This window comes from Gastrolobium bilobum, unplaced genomic scaffold, assembly GCF_033153095.1.
Source record: "Gastrolobium bilobum isolate Gb01-03AN ecotype WA unplaced genomic scaffold, APGP_CSIRO_Gbil_v1 utg4863, whole genome shotgun sequence".
Classification (NCBI taxonomy): domain Eukaryota; kingdom Viridiplantae; phylum Streptophyta; class Magnoliopsida; order Fabales; family Fabaceae; genus Gastrolobium; species Gastrolobium bilobum.
The window spans coordinates 1-12,015 of NW_026899323.1; the positions used below are offsets into that span (position 1 = coordinate 1).

General features: G+C 38.2%; 1 protein-coding gene and 1 pseudogene across 1 annotated transcript; both read right to left on the reverse strand.

Annotated features, from left to right (window-relative positions):
* Window positions 1-4,969: 4,969 nt before the first annotated feature.
* LOC133289629 (cytochrome c oxidase subunit 2-like) lies at window positions 4,970-7,350 on the reverse strand (annotated as a pseudogene).
* Window positions 7,351-8,095: 745 nt separating this feature from the next.
* Window positions 8,096-8,557, reverse strand: LOC133289632 (uncharacterized). Its single transcript, XM_061487613.1, has one exon. It carries the CDS (start codon window positions 8,555-8,557, stop codon window positions 8,096-8,098), a length of 462 nt encoding a protein of 153 aa, XP_061343597.1.
* Window positions 8,558-12,015: the final 3,458 nt, after the last annotated feature.

The following is a 12,015-nucleotide window of genomic DNA, read 5'->3' on the forward strand; positions in this document are numbered from 1 at the left end:
TACTTACTTCGACTTCAATATCAGTGTGTGGTCTATTGGGAGCTGTTTAGTCATTGGTGGGTGGAAGCTTTCGAAAAGCAATTTTCAGGTCAAGACCAACAAGTACTGTTGATTCAACTATGCTCCCCTCACTCTTCTCAACGTAGCCGATTCATCTTCAGTCCTATTCTTTTCCATACTGAATAACCAGAAAAAGAGGTTGCTAGGTGTGGTGTTGGCTCTGGGCTAGATGAAAGAAGTCATCCCCACCCCTGACCTTGCAACTAAGCTCGGAGACCGGGACTGCCCTTTTCTCTCTTTGGTCGAGTGGGAGACCTAATGCTTTTAGTACCCATTCCTTGCGGAAGAAAAGAAAGGGTTGGAATGACTGGGCGTAAAGGGCACCTAGCTTGATGGGCGCTTTACCTTTCCACGCCAAAGCGACCTCCTCGATCACAAATGTAAATGGTACACGGCCGAACATTGCCTAAGCTGCGGGTTTACTAGGTAGATGCCTCTCCACGATTAATTCAATAGCAGCCTATTCTCTGCTCGTGGCTATCTTAAGTCTTAACCATTGATTCAATTGGGCAAAGAACAATCTATTCGTGCCATTCAACCTCCTACCATTCAGTCATTCGATCAAGTAACCCCAACCAGTGCAAGCGAGTGAACTAAACTACCGGCATGGGCGGATAGGCACATAACCTACTAATTCTAATCATGAATGGAATCGGTGCGCCTATCAACCGTAGGGATTGGGTGCGGGGCTAAGACCGGATGTGCAAGAGAGACTGGGCTTGGGTATACCAAATGATAGAAGGAAGCCTGACTTTACGCATAAATCCATTAAAAGAGTCTATTGATTGTAATTCAAAGTAAAGGTTCTATGCTAGAATAAGGGAAAATTACTCGACCATAGGGTGACGAAGGAAGCTTGTTAGAATTAGAAAAGGAAGTCACTGAATCAAGTCCCATTTGATAGTTAACCCCCATCATCCATCAATGGAGGAAGGCGTTAAGGTAACCTCAAAGCCAGTTGATGAAGGAAGGCATCTCACCAAGGCCTTAGCGCATGCTGCCCACATGAGCACAGAAAAAGGCCAATGCAATGAAGAGCCCTCATTCCCCAAATACCGAGTCCTAGCCGCCTCTGTATCTATGTCCCTGTGCTTCTAAGGTGATCAAGCCCACTTAGGAAGAGAAAGTCAGCGAATGGTTCCATGGCAACATCAATTGCATTAGGAAGAGCAAGTGCCTTCCATTTTTTCACCTTGGGGATCTTAGCCTGACCGGCCTGGCCTAATGCACCCCTTGGGCCTTGATCGATCCCAGGAGCTCCAGACAAGAATAAGGAATCTGAATGCCAGCCCTCTTAAACTGAAACTATCCCACATACAATAAGGAGATGTATACGATAGCGCTGACTTGGAGGCACTATTTGTTTGGGAAGGAGACGCTTTACGAATAGGCCACTCTGATCAACAAAGTCCTTCAGTATCTACAGATGCAGTCCAAGCTTCAGGGGGCGCGTCATATGAAGTGAGTTTCAGTTCCTGCAACGGTTCGAGTTGGTGATCAAGTACAAGAAAAGAAGGGCCAACGACGGTTACAGATTTTTTGTCCAGACCCCCCTTTTTCTATTTTTAGTAAAGCGTCGCAACTGCTTTTTTATCACTTTATTAGACTTCAGGGACTTTACGGCGGAGTACTCGGAAGGACGTCGAAAGGCGTCTGGGAGAAGACGACCCGACTGCAGACGGCAGATGGCGAAGAGCCGGGGCAAAGACCCTCTTTATTGGCTAGCGGGGCATGCCCTTCCGGCGTGGGTGTGCTGTCGACTATTGATTCAATTCCCGAAAACCTGACACCAGCAGTTTCTTCTGGGCATGTCCCTGAGACTCTTGAATCTTTCCCCGAGATGGCAGTAATGGTCTTTCTTATCGATTACAAGGCAGGCCGGAGGTCGACTACCCAGCAAAAAAGATTTTATATTATGCGCTTCTAAATATCTATCAAGACAAATGAGGCAATAGCGGCCTAAGGGAGATGAGAATGGGAGCTTTGAATAAACCTTTCAATGAGCAAAAATATGACATTGAATGCTTGAGTCGCTGATAGGGGAGCCCTTGTCTCTTTTGATTTGAAGACCTTTGCGCTTTCCCTTTGGCGGGCTATTCCTTATTTATGTCCGCGGATTCTCTTTCTTTATCTTCATCCGCCCCTACTCGTCTTTGCCCTGCCATTTCCAGTCATTTACAATGCCAGTGATAAAATAATAAGGAAGCCGGCTCATCTTTGATTCTAATGTGCCAATTCCTCTCTTCAATGAAAGATTGATCCGTCACTTCCCGAAGAAAAGGACTCCTAGAGTGTGAACCCAGGATCCGAGATGTGGAAACATTTGCCGAATCTACATAGGCCGAAGCCTATAAATATAAAATATAAATTGAATATTCTTGCTCCATCCGGAATGAATTTACCACCTACCTTGGGATAAGTGGTTGCCGGAAGCTTGAGACTTGAATGGTAATGACTTGAACACCCGATTCTGGTATTAATATAACTTAAGAAGTTCATCCCGTGAGGTAATCTATACCCGTGCTATAAGGAATATAAAAACGGACTTGTATTTATCTTTTATAGGATACTGGAAATGAGACTACAGTCAGAGTCCGGGTGTAAGCTCAAGTAGTGGTAGCTCTTTGAATAACTAACTAGATCTTTCATTCCTACCCACTAAGTAAAGGAGTCCAGTCTGAGTAGCTGGATCATCGAAAGACTTCCATTAGTGAATCGTTATAGCATTTTGTATCGATAGCGCTTCTTTTTGAGGAGATTCCGTCTTTGATCCATGCTTGCGATCTCGGTTGTGAAATTTTCATTTTCTTTTGGCTTGGTAATGGTTTTCTTTTTCCTTAGGGAATGAATGTTGTTCCTTTGTTTCATCGCATAGAAGTTTAGTTTTGCCCAAGTCTGAAGATAGACATAGATATGAATCATCCGCTGTGGAAGGAGATGCGGCACTTGCCATTTCATCCCTAGCCTTCGTCTCGTATAGGACATTAGTTCAGGTCAGCCCCTTGGTATGCTAAGATCAGTATCACGCGTAGGTGAATCATTAAATGAAGAATTTGCCAATTTTTTTTTGAGTTATCGAGTGTAAATCAATGTTATGCCTTTTACTACACCACACCTGCTACCCACTTTCTTTGTTATTGGTTCAAAAAAGCCTAAACATTCCTTTTCTTATTCTTACTCTGCTTCATCCTATGGCTGCTCTTTAATATGTTCTAAAACCGCCAACCCTTGTTGTTACTTATTCATAGAGCTTTTCTTTTTCTGCTTTCCTATGATATGGATTTGGTTGATTCTCCTGTGGTATCGACTGCCTTTGTTCGGCTGAGACTTCCGCGTCTGCGGATTCTCTAGTAGCTGCTCTAGCGTCTGCTTCGTCGGGTGCTGAATCGGATGCTTTATCTGCGCGGTTTGAAACTCTTTGGAAAAGAAAATGCTTTGCCCAGGAATTTAAAGTCAAGTAGAAAATCTTATTCTATTTGGATTCCCAACATGCAGAAGTACAAAACCAATTCACATAGAAACTAGAGTGAGTTGGATGGAACCCGATGATCTTCGAGGCCAAAGGGAGCTAGAGTGGAAGCTGGCACGGAGTAGGAGCTCCAGCTCGCAAGCCACCACAATATAGGAAAAAGAATAAGCAAGAGGAGAAGGATGTGCCTCAGGTGCGGAGACCTGTTTAGAAGGTGAGCCTGCAGAGTAAGATGCAACCGGGCATGAAGCAGCAAGTGCTGTAGATCTGGTATAACTTCTTCTCGGATATGTTTGGTTAAGTGAGGTGGCGTACCAAGCCGAACCACACGGGTCAAGTACAAAGAACCAAATATCCGGACTTCGGAGTTAGAATCATAATTCAAAAAAGGTTTTTGTTCGCTCCACAGGAACGAACTAGTCGAGATGTATGTGGTGCCCTTTCTTTCATTCACATTGATTGGTGAGGTTGCTTGATTGTAGGGGCCGGGAAAGGGTCTGCCACCACTGACTCAGATTTTTTTGTAATCGATGTAGCTTCGTCGTCTGCCTCGGGATCGGTAGTGTTCCCCCATTCCTTAGTCTTCGCTTAAAGGATGTTGATGTTTCTTTTATTTAAGATACAATCTATAAGTAAGTTACCAAAACTTTTTGTGTTGTAGACGGCGAAGAGTCAATAGAAATAGAATAGGAATCCCTAGAGAAGAGAGTTCCCAAAAGGAGAAGGGGAATTGACCAGTTCTGGAATTAACAACTACAAAAATCACATCCAATTTTAGCGGCATCCAAAGCGACTTTTGAACCTTTCTTAAGCTCAGAGCAGAGTAGCTGGAAGTCAAGTAGAAGAATGAGTCTAGCGACCAGGAAACATAGATAGCAAAGGCGGAGATGGTACTTTAACAGTCAAAGGAGGATCATATGCTTATAACATGCAATTTGAAATCACGTACTTAGCCCGGGGTTGCCCCGAATCCACTAATCAATTAGGTAATGTTGGCGAATCTTCTGATTATCGAGTTTCAATTCGACAAGTACCAACAGGCCCAAAAAGACGAAAAAAAGGCCTTGCATACTCGAGAAGTCAATAGCAACCACTCTTACTTATGATATTCTTTACTTTCCTTGTTAAGGTCCCGCGGTAAAGTAAAAAAAAAGCTATAAGTAGGCTCGCTATTGCGAGCTATACGAGTTGTTTTCCTTTATACGACTTCGCTATAGCTCCTATGAAGTGGTGGGCGCCTTCTAGAAGCTTTGCCAAAAGCAAGATGAGGTCGCTCTCCTTCGCTCGTTCCGTACTTGACTTACGAGCTCGTGTAGTACTCGCCCCTATCTCTAAAGGGGCTTATGCACTCTACTCGCTGTCTACTAAACGAGCGTTAGGGTGAGCGAAGCCTTCCTTTGAGTTCCCCCCTTATCCCTCACCCTACTCCTTCATTTATGCTTAAGCTTCCCCTATTTGTGGGATTAATTGATTGGATACCCGAGAACCATAATCTTTACTAGGAACAGCTTCTACGACGATAGGCGTAAAGGCATGATTAGTTCCACAAATCTCACTGCACTGACCATAGTAAACCCCTTCTCGTTGTACCGAAATAGAGATCTGATTTAAACGACCAGGTACAACATCACATTTGACACCTAAGGAAGGTACAACCCAACTATGAGGTACATCAGCAGGTGTTACAATAATACGTATATGAGTTTTGGCTGGTACAACCACTCTATTGTCCACTTCTAATAAACATGATTGACCCAATTCTAGATCATCTTCTGGAATCGCATAACTGTCAAAAGTGAGTGACTGTTCATCGAAACTGTTATAGTCTGAATACTCATAAGTCCGATACCATTGATGTCCAATAGCTTTGATAGTAATGGCTGGATCTACCACTACCTCGTCCATTGAGTATAACAGAGCAAATGATGGTATAGCAATGAACATCGGGATGATACTAGGAAATATGGTCCAAAGAATCTCGATAGTAGTTCCATGAACAATCCTTTGCGGGATTGGATTTTTTTGATAGTGAAAATGCCATAAAGCACGAACCAAGATCCGTGATACGAAAACCAAAATCAGAATGAGGAAGAAAAAGATATCGTGATGTAAGTCTATTATTCCTTGCATCATAGGTGTTGCTGCGTCTTGAAATCCTAATTGCCATGGTTCCGCTACATCACAAGAAGCTAAAGTATAAATAAGTTTGAAAGCCAGATAGGCGAGAATGAAGACTTTACAAAAATGCCCAACCTTTTCCTTTTTTAACCATTCAAATGCTTTTTTTAGGGATTCCATTTTCTTTTTTTCTTTCTTTTCTTGTTTCCGCCCCCCCAAATGAAGAAAGACTTGTCGGAAATCGCCTTGCCTAAACGGTTCACTTCTCCTTTCTAGAAATGAATTCATTCTATTGAGTTGTGGTTGGTTGTTGACCGACAAACAAAAAGCATGGGAGAAAGAAAGATGCACAAACAAACGAAACTGGAAACAAGGAAGGTAGAAGGAGCTATATCAACTACCTAGACCGACCTGCTATAAAAATTCCATAAACACCTAGCAAAGATACTGTACTGAATGACTGGATCGATCGTACTAGATAGAGAGTCTCAGATAGACAACCTTTCATACGCAATTCCTCAATCGTACTAGATAGAGAGTCTCACTGCCTGTCCAATTATCAGTCCACAAGTTAATCGACCAGCCCTCTCCAATCTCCCACTTAGCCATCTTGATTGTTTCTTTCCATACATGCCCCAAGTCTCGCCAGAGTTTATAATCATATGGCTTGCAAGAAATCTTTCTTCTAAGGTCGCATCCCCTCCCATACTTTGCCAATAAAACATGCACCCAGAGTGCCTCACGATTTAGGATGATATTCCAGAAAAGCTTCACCATATATGCTGTATTCTAGGCTCGAAGGTTTAAGATTCCAAGGCCACCTAACTCCTTAGGACGACTGACTTGATTCCAAGCAACGTGATGCATTCTTTTATTTTCTGTCCCTCCCTATATAAACCTCCTTTGATGAGCTTCAATCTCGTCACAAAGAGTAACAGGAAGAAGAGAGTGTTGCATTTTGAAGCTTGGGATTGTTGAGATGACTGAACGAGCTAGAGTAACTCTCCCAGCCATGGATAGGTATCTGGTCTTCCACCCATTTAATCGACTGTGTATACGCTCCATAATCTCAGAGTATGATATTTTGGTTACTCTCCCTTGTTTAATAGTTACCCCAAGGTATTTGCCCATTTTCCTTACCCTCTTAAAGCTGCATTTATCACAAATTTCTTTGGCCAGATCTTCATTTGTATTCCGTGAGAACATGACGACACTTTTGCCAGTGCTGACAAGTTGGCTGGAAGCTTCACAAAAATCATTTAAGCAAGATTTAATTACATACATTTGGTCCAGACTGGCTTCCACAAAGAACTAAACATCATGCGCAAACAAAAGGTGGGAGATACTAGGCCCCCCTTTCTACCTGTTTTGAAAGGTTTCCATCTTCCAGATTCAACTGCATCCGCAATAAGATGTGAAAGTTTTTTCATGCATAGAACAAATAAATATGGTGATAATGGGTCCCCCTGCCTGATCCCTCGACCTGGAATGAAACTCTCAGATTTGAACCCATTCCACAAGACCCTGAAGGAGGACATTTTAATACAATTCATAATAATCTGTATGAAGCTCGTGGGGATATTTGCATCTTCAAGAACTTTCTTAATGAAAGACCAGCTCAAACGATCATATGCTTTAGCTAGATCAATTTTAATTGCCATAAGACCACGCTTCCCTTTCCCGCATTCCATCAAATGAACCATCTCCTGGGCGATTATTATATTGTCTTGTATATGCCTTTTCGGGACGAAACTGGCTTGGAAGGGTGAGATAAGGTTTTCTAGGATGGGCTTCAATCTGTGCACAATGGATTTTGTGATTATTTTATAAATCACGTTACATAAGGAAATCGGGTGAAACTGGGAGATATGTTCCGATTTGGGGCCCTTTAGAATTAAGACGAGGAAGGTGCTGTTTATATCTTTTATTGCACTTGGTTGGAGGATAAATCTCTTTATTTGGCTACATATATGGTCTTTGAGGAAGTTCCAATTTTGCTGGTAAAAGAAGGTAGGGAATCCATCTTCACCGGGAGCCTTGAAAGCACCTATGCTGAAAAGAGCCTTTTCTATTTCCATGTCAATGAAAGGGCTGTCCAGTATTTGATATTGCACCTGTTCCAGGGGAGGCCAACTGTTTCTCGTTAGAGACCATTCCCTATCTTGTCTGTCTTCATTAAAAAGTTCCTTGTAAAATGTTGTGGCCATGTTTTGGAGGGAACTACCATCACGAACCCATTGGCCCGTGTCATCTTTTAACTCCAGAATTCTATTTCAACTTCTCCTTGTCAAAGTTTTAATATGATAGTATTTAGTGTTACGATCAGTCGATCACCATCAGTTAACCATTTTATTCTTGACTTCTGATACCAAAGTAGTTCCTTTTGTGCAAGAATCGTATCAAGCTGATGTTCAATATCCTTTGCCAACTTCTCCAAATGGGGACTGGTCACCTGGTCCATTTTTTTTGGACTTTAGCTAGCTTTGATAGGGTCAAGTTCTTACGGTGTGTGATATTGCCAAAGCTAGTCTTATTCCAATCCGTCAAAGAATATGACAGCTGTTTTAGATTAGCATGCATCTGCCTTTCTCGATTCCAGTTATTAGAGAGGATGGACTGAAACTCTTCGTGATCTTGCCATGCAGCAATAAAGCGAAAGGGCTGAGTACCATTTGTTTCACTAGCCTCATCGCATCTTATAAGAATTGGACAATGATCTGAATGCACCCTTGGAAGGTTTCTTACTGAAGCACTTGGGAAGCTAGTCATCCACTCAGCGTTAGCGCAAGCCCTATCAAGCCTCTTAAATACCCTCTCGAGGTGAAGGAACTTGGGTCCTCTCCATGTAAAAAATAGCCCCATTCCTCCCAGATCAATCATCCCACAATCTTCCAGCACATCACATACCATATTAATTATAATACTTAGATAGCGTTAAATTGGAAAATCAACTCAATTAATTATATATAATCTATCTATATTTATCTATTTATATTTTAAATAAAAAATTTCACAATAATGTCACATCACATTATTTAAATCTTACTTTTAAATTTTTAATTCACTAATTTGGTTATTTGTTTATTAATCTTATTTATCTTTTTCCTATTTTTCATATTTTAACCTTTTAATTTTTGTTTTCTGTTTTAAAAATTTTCAATACATTTTTTAAAAAAGAATGACGTAAAGTGAATTAATTTTTTTATCATAATAAAAATAATTTTTATTATTACTATTAAAGATAAATAAAAAACAATAAACAATGATATGATGTTTATTAAGAATTGTTTTTACTTATTTCTAAATTTATCATATATCGATTTTATTATTACAAGTTCAAATATAAAATATATTAGTACATTAGTTATTAAGTTAAATGTATGAGATGCATGAAAGTTTTATGAACATATGTAAGATAAAAATTAAAATTTTACATAATATAAATAAATTTTTATTAAGTTTTTAAATTTTTTAACGACCGAATTAGTTTTTTAGATAAAATAATAAAATTTAAAATAAAATAATTAAAAATTATTTTCTAAAACCGAAAATTTTTATGTAATAATTAAAAATATATAGTATATTTTAAATAAATTTAATTAATATGCCAAATTAAATATCACAGTTTTTATTTAATTTTATATAGAAAATAAAAATTTAAATAATTATTCAAGTCATATAATTTACTAAAATTTAAAAATGAGGCTTCAATTATAAGTATGTTTTGATTATTAATTTTGCACTATTTTTTTAAACATATTATTTTTTAAATATTTTCACAATAAGATTTTCAAAGAAATATAAATTAGTTGAAACATAAGTTAAATATTTATGTAATGACTTACCATATATATATATATATATATATATATATATATATATATATACATAAAAATATTTCTGCAGTTAATGCATATAAGTTATCTGCATTTACTTCGAAAGCGACATTCTTTTAGAATTGAAAGATTAGAAAATTATAATTATAAAGACTATACTAATCCTGAAATAAATTAAAATTACAAAATACCATGATTTCTGCCCCAAAATGACGTTGTATTGGACTTACTGCAGATAACTTATGTGCAGTAACTGCAGAAAAACGAACATATATATATATACATATATATATATATATATACATATGTATATATAGCACGATCATTCGACACCGGTGTCAAGTTTTGAAATTTGACACTAAATCCTAATCGTTGATTTCTGCCAATCAACGGTTATCATTTATTGCAGATAACTTATTTGCAGTTTGATTCCCAATAAATGATATCAACTGTTAAGATTTGGTGTCAAATTTTAAAGTTTGACACATATGTCAAAGGATCTTTTCCCCTCTCTCTCTATATTTATTTATGTATTGAATTATCCTTGCAGTACACGGATCATATCATTGTAACCTTATCTTGAGTGGATAATGCTTAGTGCCCGTTTGGATGAGCTTTTATTCCTAAAAAAGTTACTTTTTTTAGAAATAAAAGTCATTTTGAGAATTTTTAGATGTTTGGGTAACAACTTTAAAAAAAAAAATTAAAATAAAAGTTAAAATGCTGCTTTTTTTACAGCCAGTAGTTGGTTGCTTTTGAAAAAATGCAGAAATTAAAAGATAATATATTTTTTTTTATTCCTTTTAAAAAACTTATTCAATTATCATAAAAAATTAATCATGTTTTTCAATTAAAAATATTTTTTCTTGAAAATATCACAAACAAAAGGTCCAAGGAACGGCTTGTTGGCTTGTGCATTTCATTTTGAGGCGCTATTGATTTTAGGGTGGGGATATCCTTTGTGTGGAAGGGAACACTAATGGGGGATTAGCAAGTCTGTTGAGAAAACGAAGAAACGTATCTGTATAGAACTCCAATTGCTTGAGATCCAAATTTTCAAACTGTTCACAATTGAACTCTTGCGAATTCTCTTTGAGAGTTAAGTTTTTGGTCGGTACACACAACAGAATGGAATCAAAGTTGCTAAAACGGAATCTATTTTCAGTTTACAATTTAGTAGTTTTGAAAATAGTACAAGTCATTATATTACTTGGTATATGTATATAATATAAAATGAAATTGGTCGGATCATAAGAAATGGAGCCTAATTACATACTATTGAGCCTCATTCAAGTTGATAAATTATGGTCTTGTACCTTGTTATCTCTATGATCGATGGCTACTATGCGGGATGAAAGTTGACCACATTGGAATAGGATAAGGTGAGTACCTGCAAGATATTCCGATTAAACGAGCTCAAGTAATATTGAAAAGATGAATGCATCTAGATCTTGGCCTCTTTACTTTTATTTTGTGATTTGACCTGTTTGTAGGCTCAATGGATCACTTTTGTGTGGTGGTTTAGTTGATATGACTTACGATTGATCTATTTGGGTGGACTTCATAACTTATTTCTTTACACAGTATGCCTCTTGGTGAGTTACATTATTGAGGCTTAATTAGAAATCCGTCTTCACCATTCGGTGATTGATTGTGTGAAGTGGTGATCAGGTTTGAGCTGTTAAGTAATTCACGAGATTGCGTGTACATACATCCTATGTGTTTCTTACCAAATAAGGTTTGGTTTGGATTTGATGACCTAGATCCCGTATTAGGTTCTCACCCTAATTTAGTTGGCTTCAATGGTCCATATTTCAGATACATATCAAAAATCAAATTTGATATATATAGTATAAACACTCCTGATTATACTTGAAAATTTCTTAGCTAACCATGATTGATGAATCTTTTTTAATTGGTGATTTGATGTAACTTTTTCTTGGGCCTTTAAGCGAACAGAAGGGAATGTACTTGGAAGACACTTCGATATTCAAGTTAGAATTTATTTAAGCATATTTAAGCTAACCAACTTGTGTTGGATGCTCGTGATTGTTCCTCGCAAGTGGGTGAGGTGGCAAAATCTACCTTTTGGCTATAGGTGTAATAGGTGGTTTGAGATGAGATTGTAGAGAAACATAAAAATATTAGCAATTATGGTTTGCTGAGATATCTTCTAGATAAGCTTTCTGTTGGAATGGTACGGGGGAGCCCAAAACCCTTTGCACAGGATTGTTCATCAATGAGCCAAGTGATAAACCATAAAAAATGGGCCAACACCACATCTCACCCCAAAACCTTACGGCTGTAAGTTTATGGGTCTTTTGCACTTATATGGTCATCACTTGGTCTATGTCTAGCCAATGTGGTACTTCTTTACAACTCATACTTGAATACTTCCAACATCTTCCCCTCAAGTATGAGACCCAACATCATACTTGATATGCATTCAGCATATAGGGAAATCTAAGCCAAAAAGAGAAAGAATGTGGATTAATCTTAAGCAAAAAGGGAAAATATTACTGATAATCTGTT